General features: G+C 38.5%; 3 protein-coding genes across 5 annotated transcripts; 1 reads left to right on the plus strand and 2 right to left on the minus strand.

Moving 5' to 3' along the window:
• Positions 1–1,597: 1,597 nt before the first annotated feature.
• LOC135799892 (dual specificity protein phosphatase 23-like) lies at positions 1,598–3,444 on the minus strand. The gene is made up of 2 exons (XM_065313128.1): positions 2,712–3,444; positions 1,598–2,190 (listed from the first exon to the last, which is right to left on the minus strand). Exons 1-2 carry the CDS (start codon positions 3,087–3,089, stop codon positions 1,933–1,935), a joined length of 636 nt encoding a protein of 211 aa, XP_065169200.1. The 5' UTR covers positions 3,090–3,444; the 3' UTR covers positions 1,598–1,932.
• A 146-nt stretch (positions 3,445–3,590) lies between these two features.
• Brf (Brf RNA polymerase III subunit) lies at positions 3,591–18,362 on the minus strand. Its single transcript, XM_065313124.1, has 12 exons — positions 17,988–18,362; positions 17,697–17,921; positions 17,520–17,624; positions 6,420–6,569; positions 6,097–6,190; positions 5,710–5,842; positions 5,402–5,507; positions 5,203–5,340; positions 4,906–5,109; positions 4,396–4,645; positions 4,141–4,337; positions 3,591–4,047 (listed from the first exon to the last, which is right to left on the minus strand). The coding sequence occupies exons 1-12, from the start codon at positions 18,202–18,204 to the stop codon at positions 3,899–3,901; spliced, it is 1,968 nt and encodes a 655-aa protein (XP_065169196.1). The 5' UTR covers positions 18,205–18,362; the 3' UTR covers positions 3,591–3,898.
• On the plus strand, positions 10,329–17,335 carry lute (BTB/POZ domain containing protein 3 lute). 3 transcript variants are annotated; one of them, XM_065313125.1, is made up of 6 exons: positions 10,329–10,663; positions 12,776–13,142; positions 14,616–15,015; positions 15,079–15,295; positions 15,794–16,159; positions 16,221–17,335. In XM_065313125.1, the coding sequence occupies exons 2-6, from the start codon at positions 12,887–12,889 to the stop codon at positions 16,686–16,688; spliced, it is 1,707 nt and encodes a 568-aa protein (XP_065169197.1). In that variant the 5' UTR covers positions 10,329–10,663; positions 12,776–12,886; the 3' UTR covers positions 16,689–17,335. The 3 variants fall into 3 exon arrangements, with proteins under 3 accessions (XP_065169197.1, XP_065169199.1, XP_065169198.1); XM_065313127.1 differs by lacking the exons at positions 10,329–10,663; positions 12,776–13,142 and adding an exon at positions 13,838–13,999; XM_065313126.1 differs by lacking the exons at positions 10,329–10,663; positions 12,776–13,142 and adding an exon at positions 14,136–14,496.
• Positions 18,363–18,526: the final 164 nt, after the last annotated feature.

The raw sequence follows: 18,526 nt of genomic DNA on the forward strand, positions 1-18,526 counted from the left end.
GTGCGATGGGTCAGAGGTAGGTAATAAAATCGTAAACCAGAACGCCATTATATTGATATAAAGCATTCTATAATATCTCATTTAGATTATATCCTGGTAAATGGTAAATCTCACCCGACGGAGATGAGACTTTTATTACATTTATATGTGCAGCGTTTACGATCATCCATCTACTTGTCAGGAAGTATTTTTGCATATTTTATAAACGGAGAATAGTAAAGACTAACATTATTTCAACGTTTCAACATGGCGCTGATGAAAATGCACAACTTTTATTCATTTTACTGTAAATTAAGTTGAAATTATTGTAAAATCCCAGCGTGCAACTCATCCTTGACTAAACAAGGGGTGTATGATAAACAAACAAAGACGAATTAACAAATTATCATAAAACCCCCTTCGCGACAAGCACAAATGAATAAGATAACAGTTACACACTGACTGTAATTGTGCATGCGCTTTGTACATAGTAATTAGTTTACAAACGGGTATGCTCCGGGCAACACCAGAAGAAGAACGATGACAAAGTGCTCACAGTAAACAATTGTCTTTTCGGAGCGCTTGTCGTGGACCACCCTTTCGTCGTTTTGGCCACAGTACGCCACACACAGCCATACACGTTTTACTCACTCTCTGTCGGGCAAATTTTCTTAACGGCGGCAATTGTAATATCCCAACGAACGGAGATAACACATAACAGATGACAACAATGGACCTTCTTGACCCTTCCAAATTACACTGCGTTGTATAATGAACATCTATGTGGAATATAATTTGATTTTCGTACGCGCGCTGCGTTATAACATCGGGACTTTTATTTTGATTGTTTTTGCCCTTTAATAAAAATGTAAATATCGCGCAGGTTTGTTTGTTGCCGCAGTATAAACAGTTCCAACATCGGGTGATAATAAAATCTGTCCTATTATTGCCATTATGTCCTTCGGAATCAATTCGGCACAACTAATCTAATCGGAAACGCACATGCAAATCAATTAACCATCGTACGGAACGATGCCAAACACGCAGCGGGTCGACATGGCGGCTTTATTAATGTTTAGTTAGTAAATAGGGTTTGAATGCAAAATGCCGCTGGTTGTGTACGGTCATATTTGGGTACAACATAACGCAGATTGTTTTTGTTTCATTATTTTTTCATGATAACTACCAGATAAAAATTAGATTAGAATATTATTTTTTTAGGTGTCACTTGGTAATTATAACTTGATAATGTATTATGATGTAGATGTAAATGTGAGTTCTACAACAAGGAAAAAATGTCTTTTATACTTACCGTATCAGTGGCAGACAGCTGAGACCAAAATGCCGGGTAGCCAAGCACGTGCCACTCGCTTTATTTGATTGGCCCCATTCGTGCGCCACAACAACTGATATAATTACACTTGAGAATTGCACCGGCCGTAATGCTGTTGATCAGTATTGAACTGGTGCAATTTATTTCTCACCGATACAGCCGAAATTATAAATGTGTGCAAATAAAAATGCTTGGATTTTATTTTATTGGGAAATTTATACTGCTGAAAGTTGAGCTGCGCACCAGTTTTCCACAACAATAACTCAAAAGTAAATCGAATGCGCCTAGCGTCAGTAAAAAGTCTATTTCGTAAATGTGTAATCAATATCCAATATAGAAATATACAACAAACAAGAATAACAACACCACAAACTGCAAACAACTGCGCTGTGCGGTGTTTTGGACTGGAAACTGTCTACGCTGTTCAGTCTACGTCTAGATTGTAGGATGGGGCACTCAAAGAATATATGAAATCATCGACACAAAGCGGAATTTTTGCGTTTCGAGAAAGAGCGCGCGCGCTGCGCGTCGAGTGGTGCTTGTCGGCGTCGTCGTTTAAATTACGCCGGCGAATAGCAAACTTATTGTTTTTTTTTTGTGCGTGTTTGTGTCTTGTATTATTATGGCTGTTGTTGTGCGACATTGGTTGAGGTGCCGTTTTGTTGACGGGGTGGCGGCGGGCCGCTGATCGTGCCTCTTACGTGATCGAAGTACTTAAAAATGACTCGCTCCTGTTCGGGGGTCTCGATGGAGTGCGGCCGCAATAATCGCACGTCGGTGATGGCGCGCTCAGGTGTGAGCTCCTTAAATTTCACCAGGTAGCAGGCAGCCATCACTCCCGACCGTCCGCGACCCATCCTGCAATGCACGCCCACCGGCTGCAAAACAAATCGGATTAGCGAAGCAGTCACAAAAAGTCTACTCAGTTATTAAATAAGTCGAAATAAATTGGTGTTGTTACAGCCGACATGCCACGTCGGCATTATCCAGATGAATTGTTTTATGAGCATGATATTAATAATAATCCTTCTTGGCGCAGTAGCGCAGAAACAAAGACAGCTCACACACAAAAAATGAATTAAGCATTTTTTGCGTATGTTTCGGACAACTCTAGCTGCTTTTTTAAGCTTATTGTTCGGACACCGTGGGTTAGCAAAAGTTTGCAAAGTTTCATAATAGTTCCCCACGGACGATAAATTGCTTTCAGTGGTAGGAAACAAAAATAAAGTGAATGCGGTTGAAGTTAACGATGCTTTAGTCAGTTTTTTGCCTCATTTCTTCACACCACATGCTAGTTTTTGATCCTGGCACGTCCCAGTGCATGTAAACTAGCAAATGCAACACAACGAAATGGCAACATGCCACTTTACGTAATGAGAGTAAACTCAGTAAAGCATACCTGATGCTTTTGTATCGCACTCTGACAGATATCCATAAATTGAATGATTTGCTTGATGGATGGATCCTCAAATTCCTCGACAGGCAGGAGCGTCCATTCAAGTTTACTATAACCCTCCATCGGCGGCATCTTCTCCTGCGACAGGGTCACAAGATGCCGGATGCCGACGTCGTAGAGATAATCCAAATTGAGAGTGTTTTGCGGCCATGCCATACAGGCCAATTCGTTGTCGACAACCCATGAGAAATTCCAGGGAGGATACGGTTCCGGATCCTCTTCTATTTCCGGTTCCAGGATAACATCGCTACACTTTGCCTGTGGATTAGGCGCCCCCTCCGCTATACACTCGTTATTGTTCTTCGCACTATCGACACTCATCTTGCGATCGAATTCGCGTCGCGACTGTTTGCGACAGAGTTCAGATTAACATTGATCGCCGCCGACGAAAAACGCCACGCCCTCGCAAGTTACATCGAGAAATGATACAAACAATGTTTATGACTATTGACTTTTTTCTGTTTGACTCATTGTTGTTGCACAATATGGTTTAATGCTCCAAATTAGATCATTGCAGTTTTTAGATTACAACAACAATGCCAAAACGTATAAAATTAATTAACGATGCTTTAATGGCAATCGCCGGTGTTTTATTTTGAGCGTGTGCAATTGTATGTGCATTTGTTTAGTTCTATTTTTGATGAGAAAGTTCATTGGATCACACGCTCGAAATAAAGTCGCGTGTACTCGTCCAAATGTCGAGCGCGCCAAAGCGCAATATATTGCGTAATCGCATTAATTACACAGAATTTACCTTTTAAACTTAATTGGGAGCTAACTGACCCGGGTGCGTCCCGTAGGACAACGAATAAAACGCAACTGTTTTCGTTCCAACCAATTATACAATGCATACGCAACATTACAACCATGCACTCGCATCGGCATTATTGATTCGCCTCCAACACCTCCTGTATAACATTTCACAAATGTAAATCCATTGCATGATAAACATGCACATTGTTCCCATCTGGGAATTACTCCGGCGGTGATGATCCACTTATCCTTCGCACAAACAATAACCAACGATTCGTTCAATTATTCATGCATAATATATAAATAAATACTTAATTATAACCAGAGGTGTACAAAAAAAATATGTCGCAGTAATAAATATTGACCATGAAGAATATTTAATATTCATCCTCGTCGTACCCCCCGCCCCCGCCGTAATAGTCCTCGTCCTCGTCTTCACGATGCTGTTGTAGTAGTTGCATCACGCCGAGTTCTTCCGCCGCGGGCTCCTCGGCATCCTCATCGTAGTCGTAATCGTCTTCTGACACTAGAAGGATATTTATGACCGTAAACGAAAAAAAAACTCATAAAGAATACGCGACACGCAACCATAAATACAAAACAGATAATATTTGCATACCCATCGATTCGTCCTTTTTCGCTGGAGTTTCCTCCTCCCTGGGCGCTGGCTCATCTGGCTCGGCGAGAGGCATACCAACCGTTTTAGTACTACGTTTAATTTTCGGCGTAACGTTAACTTTAGCGGTGCGCTTCGATGGCGAGGATGGAGGCAAGAGTGACATATCTGGCTGACTCGAAACGGAGGAACTCCGTCGTCTAAATTATAAGATAAAACAGTAAAACACCAAATTCAATTAAAGTTTTTGATGTAAACCTTTTTAGCGAATAACTGCCAACAGGTGAGGGCGGTTCGCTGATGTTATCACTTGCAGATTGATTAACTTTCAGGGTTTTCAAAACGTCGTAGTTGATTTTTGTTGAAATCTTCTTTTCTTGCAGCATTTTCTCGATGGCTTCACCCGCCGACGAGGACGTCGCGTTTATTTGCTTCTTTCTTGTGACCCGCCGTTTCTTTTTCTCCGGCTTACCCTCCTCCTTCTCCTTCGCCAATCGTTCTTGTTTGACTAAACAGAAGCAAAGTAAAAGCTAATAAACCCATCCGCGCACGTAAATAAACACATCCTCACAAAAAAATAACGCAAACGAAACCAACTAAACCCGACATAACAACAAGCGATATTTTTTGTTCTGTGGCCGTGTCTCTTTTTTATCGCCCGCAAAAATAAATGCTGTCAATTCGCGTCGACTTCACCGGGCTTCGTCAGGTTTTACCGGCTTCCATAAACGCCGGGACGCCGACGTGTGAAAAATAACTCGCACTTACTTTTCATCTCCGCCAAATAAGCGGCGTTGACTTTATGCCATAGCCCATCCTTGTATTTGATTTCGTCCTCATTCATAATGTACGAATCCAATTCTGCGTCGTCAATGTCATCGAACGACAGGTCCACCTCTTCGGGCAGCGCGTTCGCCGTGTTGACGACGTCCTCGAGCGAATTAACTAGCCCCATGCTGGCGACGTCCGGCCCTATGCGACAATATAACAAATTACACTGGACCCCACCCACGCGCGAGCGGAGAAAGGATCGCACACGCGATAAAAAGACGCTCGCAAATTTACCTAGCTCTCGATTGCCGGCAGGTTTGTCCTCGACGCCGGTCGCACCCTCATTATGGATACATTCTTGGATGGCACCGATAGTAGCGTCGTTTATAAAATGGTCCGTGTCCTCTGCCTCCTTGTCGCGTTCACTATCATCTGCGCACATTCAAACGCAAATCCATGTTTATTCAAACTAATCTAAAGCTTAAACTATTACCTTTGCATTTTTTGCGTGATCTACCCTTAATCTTGCCGTCCTTCTCCAGTTGCTTTTCAATGTCTTTCTGCAGCTCAGTTATGCTGTCGGCTTCCTCTTCCATAAGCTATGACATGACACGTTATTCATTAACATAAAATAATTGGCCATCTACAGCGTCTACAGAGGGAAAATTTGATATCTTTGAGCAGATGATGGAAAAATAACGCACGTAAAATAGTATTAAGGTATTCCATACACTTTACACTGTTAATTTTTAATGTGTACATGTAGAGAGTGCGTTAGATTAGAAATTCATGTGCGCTTACTCTTTGTAATCTCTCCTTATCCTTCTTCCGCGCCGCCTTGAACGACGGCGGATCCTGCTCCTCCTCCAAATCAACAGTCATGAATTCCTCAAGTGTCAGCGCGCTGCTCGGCGTGTCGCCAAACTCGATGAGCCTGAACATGAAAGAAAGAATACCGATATTATCGAGTGGATGGCGCAACAAACAATCGAAAAACGCTTAATCACCAGCAAACAGCCGTCGCCGCTTAATGCCACCACTTAACAACGATTAAGTAAATAAATGACCAGGCTCCAGGGTTACGCAAACACTCCGCGCACAATATAATTAAATTATCGAAAAAAATCACTCCTGTTACGATGGTCACATTAATAATAATAAGCACTTAATATAGTAAATGTTAATTACCTTTTCCTCAGCGTAGATTCGTGCACTTTAACAATTTTGACAATGTCGCTGCTCGAGCGGCTAAACTCGTGCAGTCGGGATGCCATCAGCAGCGCTAAAAGGAACATCGTGAATAATTAATCAAAATGCGTTTGACGAGCGCGCCGAGGCGGTCGAGGGAGTTAATTAATTTATTATCCGCAATCTTGAGATTAGCTAAGTACCCTACAGGTGGATATCCAAGGACGACGCCGACGAGGAGCGAAATTAATCCACGGTCGTGCGCTGCCGCTGCCGAGGGGGATCAAACAAAAGGGGGAGAATGTCAGTGGACGTGAACGTACCTGCACCGCAGAGACCCGATGGCCGTCGTCCTGAGTGCAGCGAATCGCGTTTCATTCGCTGGACGAGTCGCAGCGCCGTGTTGGCTACTTCTTGGGTTTTAGTGCCGAATTCTAATTTGGCGGCGAAGCGCAGAATGTACAGACAAGGATCTGCAAGGGAAATTATAATTAAGAAACAAAAAATCATGTGTGCAGTTTAACTATATTATCCTATATTATCGAGAATAGTCCGTAGATTAAGACGCTGCGATCAGATCTTAAATATCTCTTTTAGTTTACGAGATATTCGCGATTGAAAAAAATGGTCAAAAATTGGGAAATGTCACTATTTAGTACTTTTAGTCGCGTTTTTTGAACTTTTACTCTTATAAATATAGTTATTTTATATTTTCATCTGATAGAGAATTTTCCATTCTTTCATAATCAGCAATTCGTTGGTTCCTATCGCTTTTCGTTTAAGAGATATTAATTATCAAAAATCGTCGAAAAAAAGTATCAAGCACCCCCCCTTGGCATTTTTTTCTTAAGATTTAAAATTTCACCTCTCAGATTTCGGTTTTAACTATCCTATCTGATAGAGAATAGTCCGTAGATTAAGACGCTGCGATCAGATCTTAAATATCTCTTTTAGTTTACGAGATATTCGCGATTGAAAAAAATGGTCAAAAATTGGGAAATGTCACTTTTTAGTATTTTTAGTCGCGTTTTTCGACCTTTACTGTACGAAATATAATTATTTTATATTTTAACTGATAAAGAATTTTCCAATCTTTCATAATCAATAATTCGTTGGAAGCTATCTCTTTTAGGTTAAGTGATATGAATTTTTGAAAATCATCGAAAAAAGTATCAAGCACCCCTTGGCAATTTTTTCTTAAGACTTAAAATTTCTTCTCTCAGATTTCCCTTTTAACTATCCTATCTGATAGAGATTGGTCCGTAGATTAAGACGCTGCGATCAGATCTTATTTATCTCTTTTAGTTTACGAGATATTCGCGATTGAATAAAATGGGCAAAAATTGCAAAATGTCACTTTTTAGCACTTTTAGTCGCGTTTTTCGACCTTTTACTGTAGGAAATATAATTATTTTATATTTTTATCTGATAGAGAATTTTCCAATCTTTCATAATCAATAATTCGTTGGCAGCTATCTCTTTTAGGTTAAGTGATATGAATTTTTGAAAATCATCGAAAAAGTATCAAGCACCCCTTGGCAATTTTTTCTTAAGACTTAAAATTTCTGCTCTCAGATTTCCCTTTTAACTATCCTATCTGATAGAGATTGGTCCGTAGATTAAGACGCTGCGATCAGATCTTAAATATCTCTTTTAGTTTACGAGATATTCGCGATTGAAAAAAATGGTCAAAAATTGAAAAATGTCACTTTTGGCACTTTTAGTCGCGTTTTTCGAACTTTTACTGTAGGCAATATAATTATTTTATATTTTTATCTGATAAAGAATTTTCCAATCTTTCATAATCATTAATTCGTTGGTAGCTATCGCCTTTAGTTTAAGAGATATTAATTTATGAAAATCATCGAAAAAAGTATCAAGTACCCCCCCTTGGCATTTTTTTCTTAGGATTTAAAATTTCACCTCTCAGATTTCGGTTTTAACTATCCTATCTGATAGAGAATAGTCCGTAGATTAAGACGCTGCAATCAGATCTTAAATATCTCTTTTAGTTTACGAGATATTCGAGATATTGTAAAAAAAATTATGTATGCAGTGCTAGAGAATGAAACAAAAATAGTATTATGAGTGAAAATGTTTAATAATAGACGGTTGACCTCACGCAACACGAAATTTGCGGCATTTAAATCAATGTAAACTCAGTACTATATATATAACAACTAGATCAGATTTTAATGCAAATAAGTGCATTTCAGTGCCATCTGTGTTCATTGTAGAGCTGAATTTTAATAAGGAATATTCAAGAATACAACGTATTTTTATTTCATGGTAACTTGTGTGTTTACATAGAACGCAGATTCACCGATGCCTACAAAAAACATGTCGATAAGAACCATCCGCTACGTAAAATCGCGTGATCTTACATGTACACCACTGTCTCCTTTTATTTCATTCTACCTGCACTACTACAAACACAAACCAAACAAACAATTCTTTGATAAGCACACAAAACTTGTAGTGAGAATTGCGATGCAAATTTATTGTAAATAGTGCATTGTTGCGGCATCTATTGTCAAATCAGAGAGTTATATTTAGATAAGGTGCATCCAGTGCGTGTTATCACACGAACACGATGCCGATATATAACTCCTTTCACAAAGACTCACTCTAACACATTTCATATTGCGACCTTAGAACACGAGTAATTAAACATTGAAATGTTTTGTCGGCAGATTATATAAAAGAAAAAAACTTTCACTGTTTCACTGAACTTGCCATCCAGCCATGTGCGTATATATAACTCGTTATGTGGCGTTATGCAGTTACACGAGTATTAAGCAGTATCTTGAAGCGTTAAAAAAGAAAGTGGACGTATAAACTACACCTCATAGCGAGTCTCTCACAAAATCCACACATCCAGACATAGACATAGAGTCACAGACGTGTTTTTGTCGCCGTCATTATCAAAATTATTTAATAATACGTAGATTAATTTTCGTCAACAGAGAAACACATTATTCATCCTTAAAGTCTAAAAAAATGCATACTTGCGTAACACGTGACTGAAGTATTTGTGGCAAGTGCAAATGCAGTTATAGTTCATGTCTACCGACGATACAAATTCGAATCGTCGCATAAACACGCCTCTATTATACACGCTAAAGAAGCAATTCGAATTGCAATCATAAAATCGCGTGCAACGGATTTGCAAACGGTACTTCTAGCAGTATGCAGCATCTCGTAGAGCATGTGTCGTTCCATCGTCTTCAGAGAACGCTCGTGCTATTAGTGCGTTCTTGAGCTGCTTCGTGCATTAAAATGTTAGCTGCATTTGCATGAAAACGTACATGTTTCACATTCACCTAGCCCCAGCTGCGGCGAACGGCAATAGGATTGCATTACGAACGCGTACAGCTATGTGGCACCGATATTTTCACGATTGTAAGGTTCGCGTAGTGAACTTTTGCTAAATGTGTTTGCAGCCTGTGTTTAGACATCAATGAAATCGCAGGCGCCCAACTTGAAACGCCAGTATGTGTGTGTGGCTGTGAGTGCTAGTCACATTCGTGCGTTTTGACATTGTGCAACTTTTATAATAATAATGATAGGCGCGTTTTCGGTTTGGGAAAATAAGTTGTGTTTAATTTTAATTTTATGCCGATATGTCATCATGCGCACGCATACGCCATTTCTTTCAAGTGTCTGGAAACACACGCAAGAGATTAGCGAAACGCAAATGAAAATTATTACGTTATTAAACGTTTGTCAACAGAATTGATGAAGGTTGAAAGTACAATCAACCAAAGTTTATAGAAAAAAAACTCGAGTAGTTTATCGTCAAAACAAAGAAAACGCCACATTTATTAAATTCAACAATTAAAGTTTTTTTCTGTGTCTAAAAATAAACTGTCTGCCAATATAAAAAAGTTAATAAAACTTTTATTAAGCTTGCACGAAATTAATTTACAATTTAACGTAATTTCCTCGAAGTAATTCAATATCAGACAATGGATAACGTATCGTCTTGGATTTTCAAATTAACGACTACAAATTACTTTGAAAAACCTGACATACCCATCAACCACACACAGCGTAACAACTATTTAGCCATTCAACGATTTGTGATTTCACTTTTGTAAATATTTTACGATGTAACAAATGATGCGCATTCCACCACAGGCGACAAATGAACCAAACAAACATCGGCGTGGTGACTCTGGTGGTGGCAAAAATGCTCAAAACAAAATTCAGTAAGAAGCACAGCCGAAACCAGCCGCGACCTCGACGTCTCCGCCAGAAGTCGGATAGTGGTGCCGGCGCGAGCTTAAGTCGCTTAACTCGGAACACGGATAAGTAGTAGTTGATCGCGAACGAGCGCAGAAACAAGTCGTGTGGCAAAAGAGAAAGAAACGTTTTCATTTCGTGCTTGTCTGGCCGCCCAAGACCATCGATAGCCTCAAGACTCACTCAAAAATAAACTTAAGTTTTTTTTAAAGGACGCGACTTTGAAAGCAACAAACTAAGTGTTCGGAATTAATATTAATAAAAAAAGTTTCAATACTCTGGAGTACCCATAAAACAATCCCGGACAAAGTGTTTCAAACAGGTAAAAAAACACAACGTGATACAATTTATCGAGAGAAGAAAGTTACTTTCGATTTTTTCCACAATATTAACAGTGTTTGCGCTCAAATTCAACAAAACCGTATAAATTTAATGAATAATTAAATTATATAATATTAAACAATTATTAAATTAAATAGAAGTTAATTTTTATTAATTTATGATGCGTTAGCAGACATGCGATAAAATATTGCGCCCATTTGCATGCACCTGTCGGTGTAATGCACTCATCGGCCAAATCCATAGCGAGTATATTTCACGTTGATATTAATTTAATTTCAATTGCTCACTCATCACGTCAACAAAATTAATGTGATGGCATTTATTTAGTTTCACAGTGCAAATATGCGCAAACCGTCGAATGTAATACGAAAACAAATATTAAAAATGTTATTAGGCAATTTAAACATCGCAAATTTTCCATAAATTCCGATGAGGTACAATACGGTCATGAATCGAAACATCCTTATTTACATGAAATGTATAAATTTCAAGTTTATGCAAAACCGCACAAGTAGCGAATCGCATATAATATTCTGCCTTTTTTTTTCATATATCCGCCGGCGTGTATAACCTTGTTGACGCATTGAATATAAAATATATTAATAAGTATAAACACACGATGACAATCTCCATGTGGTCTAGCCGGCAGTTATTCTGCGTGGAAAATGAAAAGTGCAAGTATGAATACTAACATTTACATTTGCATAACAAAACATGTCAACTTCAACTTAAATTAAACATCGAATGATAACAGCCGACGAAAAAAGAATCAAGTCATTGTCCTCACATTATGTGAATATAAAATATTTAATCAAGTAATAAATTTAATTAAAATTACCATTCTTTTAATTAATTTTTGTTCACGCAAAGCATTTTAAAACTTACAAAAATACTCAATTTTTATTGTAATCGAGAAAAAGCATTCAATTTGTGTAAAATGCAGTGTTGCGTTTCAAAAAGTTGCACTCCTAAACAATTTATCTCTTCTATGAAATGCAATCCGCCGTAAAAGCATCAAACGATCACTAGAACTACAAACCGAACGCGGTTCTGCATTTCATATTTCGCCATTCGACGATTCTTGCCAAATATTAAAAGCTCCGCTGTTTTATTACAATATTTATAAAACAATCAAATCAAAATGAAAACATTGCACCACACACACACACGTTATAAAATCAAAGCGCATAAAATATTATTCAATATTCAAGGACATGCTCCAGTTGAATAAATAATTAATATTGGTAGTGACCTAATAGAATACAAAATCATTTTAGGAATGCATTTCGTCAGTGTATAAAATCACACTTCGGAGAGATATTTTGAAGACAAAATTCAAACAAAATTCGACACGGCGTAACCTTGAATAATAATCATCTATCAGAATAAACAATCAAAGCGTTCTATGGAATCTAAAAGTTAGACTAAGAAATTACTGCTCACGGTGTGTGAGCAATAATTAAAAACTGACAAGAATAAAACAAAATATGCATAACACAACACGTGGAAGTTTAAAATTGAGCAACGCATGCGATGTTTATACTATTGCCGTACAAATAAAAAAAAAAACGGTAATCACACAGACATGAAACACAAACAAGACTAATTTGACTTAGACATTGCATAAAAACCCATTTCATAAGTTTTATACTCTCCCAGTTCTTTAGCCTCAATGAAGCTGATTAGAAATCATTCATGCGATTGTTTAATTTCAACCGGGCCGCCATACGAGCGCGTGTATTGCTGTATTAGCAGTAATTACACGTTGTTGTTTAACTTGAATAATAATACCGGCATTAGATCGACGAATACGTCCCATGTCTGCTGAGTCTGGTATTAGTATTGGTATTTTTTTGGTTTTGCGCTATTGGCAATACACTTACATGCGCGTAATGTTTCGTTTAGTTGTCAATTGACACCTTTTCCCTAAAGAATATAAATTGTGCAAGTTTTAAGTAGTTTTACCGCAACGCAACGTCAAGATATTGCACTCGCTTATGTACCTGCTGTCATCATATGACTATAAATTAATGTTTTATGAATATTTTCGTTTGGATATGGAATTAACAGCGGTTGTATAACTAATTTCCAGGTGCACCCGTCGTCAAGGACAAGGACAAGCTCTCACACGACTCTTCCTGCCGCGAAAAGTACAAAACGAAAGCCGTGCGAGCGCACACACGGTGTAAATGAATCGGAGAGCATGCTCGGCGCCGAGTTGAGTGCCGGGCGACACGCGTTGGCTTGGGTGCTGGGCCAAACGGACGTCTGGTATCTTCTGTATCGGTGCGCGCACTACGTGAGTAAATCTCAATCTGCGGCGCACGGAGGCGGCGGATACGCGCCGGAAAACAATAGCGGCGTATCCATTCTGGAGAACCTGTTCACGCTGGAGGAGGATATCGATGAATACCATGGACCCATTCATGATAATCAACAGCAATGGAATCGATTCGAACGTAAGATTAAAAAACATGACAATGAATTGTTTTAAAGTGCACATTCCGTATAAAGACAGACACAGACACGGTTTACTTTTGTGTGAGAGAGTATGGTAAGCATGCGTGCGAGTCGCGCTTATCAACTTTCTAATTTATTTCGATTAGAGGCGATTTGCTAATTGCTGTTGCGTTTTAATTACGGTCGGCCGTAATGTTGTAAAAGTAAAAGTTTTATCACATTTTCAATTCCAATTCGGTAATGTCTCGGGTATAATTAATTCAAAATAAACAATCGACACCGCTCGATTGTTTGCCATTTATTTTACGATGGGTTTTATTATCGTCTGACAATGCGTAATAATTTTAAGACAATATTATTCAGATGACCACAATATTTTTATTCTTTCGGAACTGGCAATGACATCTTTTGTGCATAACTCAAAGTTTTCTCTCGGGAGATAATAAAAATTGTAAACAAATTCTCTCGGGTCTGAAAGAAGATAAGTGCGAACATTTTTATCTAGTTTTAAACTCGTAAACTTGTTCCGCTTCAATATTGCATGTCTCGAATGTGCATCAGTTTCGCATTAATTTAATGCACATATGACGACGCAAGTTTTTACTTTTACGAGCGTATTTTTGTTGGATTCAAGTAAACGTCGTTTTAAATACAATGTGCGACAGGAACTTGTGACGATACTGAATTCATAAATAAACATTTCCTGCAAGCTAGCTTAGCACACAAGCAACGACCGCAACAATAATTTTAAATCGAGGATAGCAGCTACAACGGCTTCAACATAAGTTAACAAAAAAATAGCCTCGCAAAACTCAAGTGTTGTGTAATCAAAATTTAAACTATCTATGGAATAAACGTAAGTTTTTTTGACTTAAGAAATAATATGGGGTTGAAAATGTGCGTATTTCTACTTTTATATAACAAAAATTATACAAACTTAACGCTGCATAAATTATTTGACAATTAACTTTAAAATAATACAAAGATAAGAATAATTTGCAACAAATTGCTAGAGTTCTTGTAAAGGAAACTGCAAAGGATGAATTTTCCCCTTTTCCAAACTGCGTGTGCGCGTTATTTTTCTCAAAACATTGATCCGTTGCACTTAAAGTTGCCTACATCTCAAACGCGTTCAGCCGTCAAGAACAGCAGTTAACAGTCGAGCGAATACAAGTTAGCAGTACACAAAGAAAATGGCTACCGTACAGTGACCGTCGGCTGCATCGGACTTTAAAACCCTCGGTGATCGCGTTAGCGCTATGGCAATGTCCAATCTCTATTCGAAAATATCTATAAAACCAGCCAGAAAAATGCAGGATATGTCGGTGTCGCAGACCAATGCGTGGATGAACGGTGAGCGAAGAAACTCTGTTACGATACGCCCCAAACAACATACACAATACTTATTTTATCTTTATACTAACTACTGAATATCATGAAATACTCAACATATTTTTTTGTTGAAATTACAGTGGAGATGCTCAATAATGGCTCACTCAGCCTATCACCCACACACGTCGTTTCCCAACGCGAGAATCAGCAGGTAATGCAACCAGCCAGTGCACCTGGTTCACCTCCAAGCAGTCCATGCTGTTCACCACTAGGCTCACCCGGCACACTCGACCCCAACTGGCAGGCCAGCAAGCCAACCGTTCGCGAACGCAATGCGGCGATGTTCAACAATGACCTGATGGCAGACGTGCGCTTCCTCGTCGGCAGCATGGGCTGCACGCAAGTCATACCTGCACACAAATATGTGCTTGCCACTGGTAGTTCTGTATTCTATGCAATGTTTTATGGTGGGTTGGCGGAATGCAAAGAGGAGATTGAAGTACCCGACGTGGAACCGTCAGCATTTTTAACGCTTTTAAAGTATGCTCATTTGAAACCGTTTCATGTTTTCAAATTTTTGTAATTTTTATCTATGATTGACAGATATTTATACTGTGATGAAATACAATTGGAAGCCGACACGGTGCTGGCAACACTATACGTGGCGAAGAAGTATATCGTACCACACTTGGCGAAAGCATGCGTAAACTATCTCGAGACTAGTCTGACGGCGAAGAACGCGTGCCTCCTGCTCAGCCAGTCGCGCCTCTTCGAAGAGCCGGAGCTGATGCAGCGCTGCTGGGAGGTGATCGACGCTCAGGTGAGTCTCACACAATCAATCTCAGCCCTCGAACTGAACACGCACATTCCGATTACGTGCAAGGACAATAAGCGAAGTGATTATTAAACTAAACTAAACTGTGTGGTGTATAAATTGGACAATGAAGTAATCAGCTTTAAATGTTGTATACTAATGTAACTGCCATTGAAGAATACTCTTCTAATTTAATATTAACTATAATTCGCGTCTCAGAGAATTGGCCTACATCCCTACATAACTTCTTGCTCAAATACTCAAACACTGTATTTATTGCGATTGATCCTAACTGTATCTGTTGATGTACGTTGTTTTTTTGTAATCCATGTTTAGAAGCAAAGTACTGTAATAATTGTATTTTTTTGCGCGCCACACACAATAATGTACAGTTTGTTAACGAAAGCGAAAATATATGGATTATTAAAAAACAATATTCATCTCTTAATACTTATTTTCTTCTTATTCTACATCCGCAATTACATCCCGTGGTTGTATTTCAAGGCGGAAATGGCGCTCAAGTCCGACGGCTTCGTGGACATTGACATGTCGACGCTGGAATCAGTACTAGCACGCGAGACGCTAAACTGCAAGGAAATGAATCTCCTAGAAGCGGCACTTAATTGGGCCGGTGCTGAATGTATGCGCCGCGAGATTGACCCAACACCGACAAGCAAACGCGCTGTTTTGGGCAATGCTTTATATCTGGTACGCATTCCGACAATGTCTCTCGAAGAATTTGCAAATGGCGCAGCGCAGCTAGGAATTTTAACACAACAAGAAACCATTGATATCTTCTTCCACTTCACGGCGAATAATAAACCCAGTCTACAGTATCCGATAAAACCGCGCGCTGGTTTGAAATCACAGGTAAAATATTCAAAAAACTAATTTTTGTGATTTAAAATTAAAATGATATTTTTTCTAACAGGTTTGTCATCGTTTCCAATCCTGCGCGTATAGATCAAACCAATGGCGTTACCGAGGCCGCTGTGACAGTATACAATTCTCCGTGGATCGCCGCATCTTCGTCGTCGGTTTCGGCCTGTACGGCTCTTCAAATGGCGCAGCTGATTACAACGTGAAAATCGAATTGAAACGTTTAGGCCGTGTGCTTGCCGAAAACAACACAAAATTCTTCTCGGACGGTTCAAGCAACACTTTTCACGTGTACTTTGATAACCCGATTCAAATCGAACCGGAGTCTTTCTACACAGCGTCAGCGATCCTCGACGGTGTTGAATTAAGCTATTTTGGGCAGGAAGGCATGAGTGAAGTCACAGTCGGCACGGTAACGTTTCAATTTCAATGTTCTTCCGAGAGCACAAATGGCACAGGCGTACAGGGCGGGCAAATCCCCGAGCTTATATTTTACGGGCCGAATCATGACGAACATTGAAAGTATTTTAAGATACTGTAAATATACTTAAAAACAAACACTAATATTCTAAGAAACAACAATTGCAAGCAAAAAAACGTATTTTTCTTAATAGATGTGTCTCCGTAGTCGGTTAAGAACGTACAAAGTTATTATTACTATTAAATATTAATATTAACGCCATATATGAATATGAATGATTACAAAATTATTTTTCCAACCGCTGCTGTTACCGAAGCGAGACGTATGTAGCACGATAGTTGATAGCTACGGTTTACTAGGCGTTAGAGGCATTAGTTTTACTCTTAGACGGTGACGACATGAACTTAAATCGACCACAACTAGGCGTCAACTAGCAACTGTTATTTAATTGTAACCAGCGATTGTTTTTATTGTAATGATAGGGTGGCAGCTTCGCCAACTTTTTATGTACTTGTTTAATGTGATATCTAGTAATTTGTTTACTGTTCTTGCTGTAAGGCAACTTTTTTTATTCTTGCGCACGCCAATCGTGCGATTTGTAACTCATTTTGGTTAACAAATGTATTTACTGAGTCTGTCTATACCTTGAAAATCTCACATTTACATATGATATAAGTTTTTACTATAATCTATCTCTTGTATTAGTAAAGATTACATCCTTTAGTAATAAATAATGTAAACATTTACATACATTTGTTTGTTCTTGTTCCTGCATGGCACAGTTTAGATAAAATTACATTTGTAGACATTCCACATAGGCAACTTCATATACACCTCAATAAGTTTTATAGCGCAAGGTCAAAAACGTGCAAATTCCAGTTTTAAACGTAAAAACCACGCAATCGATTAAAAAAATATATAAAAACTCACCTAACGACGGAATGTTGAGGCATAATGCTTGTGATAACTTCAAGTAGGTCCTTCCCAGCTCATAACAGCAAATTTGTAGCACATCACTAATGTCAATTAACATATCTATTTGTACATTAAGAAAAAAATCATTTTTAAACAACTATCTACTATTTGATAAGTTTTATAAAAGGATACGGGCTGTTCCCTCTGTCCTACATGTTAAATACACACAAGCAGCAAACACATGTGTATTTTTCCTGCCTCTTGTGAGATTTTGTGATAAAGCCATTTTGAAGAAATTGCATGCTGTGTCAATGCAATGCTGGTTTAATCTTAACTGACTGCAAAGATTTGTAATTCCTGCTTTGGCTTTTCTTAGTGTTACTTCTCTAGACTCAGTACCAAAACCCACATGGAATGCTAAAATTTAAGTCATATTAATTATAATTGTGATAATTTATTAAATTAAATTTTAAATCAACTTACAAGCACCAAATTTTGTTGCACCACCTTTGCTGTCAGCAGATACAAACTGTCCTATTGCACTACTGTTGCCATGTGCGTTCTCTTCGAATTGTACTTCAGCAACGATGATGTTATCTTCTAATACAGAACCGCAATTTGTACACACTGCATCACCTCGCGCTGGATCTACCTCAATATCTGAAGATCCACAATTTTTACATTTACGGCCCGACGCCATTCTAATCAGTTAAATTAAGTTAACTAAATTATAAACTAGTTACGTATATTATGCCTGATATTCTTCAACGCGTGCTACCCGTTCAAACTTCTTCTTTCAAATGAAATCGCACAATTCTCAACCTATTCATTAGGTTTACTGCGAGTTGAAGGTTAGGAACAAATATCAAAAACCCATATGGCTTTTGAACACATTCAATTTAAAGCAACATGTATACATAGTTGCCTATAGACAAGTACTATATCTTCGTTTAATTTAAACTTATTTTCACATATTTTAGTAATACAAAATAAAACGTGTGCTATAAGCAATAGTATATTGA

This window comes from Atheta coriaria, unplaced genomic scaffold (genome assembly GCF_025399875.1).
Source record: "Atheta coriaria isolate IRGN ID8LTWV9N9 unplaced genomic scaffold, Caltech_Dcor_3.1 hic_scaffold_9_pilon, whole genome shotgun sequence".
NCBI classification, from domain to species: Eukaryota; Metazoa; Arthropoda; class Insecta; order Coleoptera; family Staphylinidae; genus Dalotia; species Dalotia coriaria.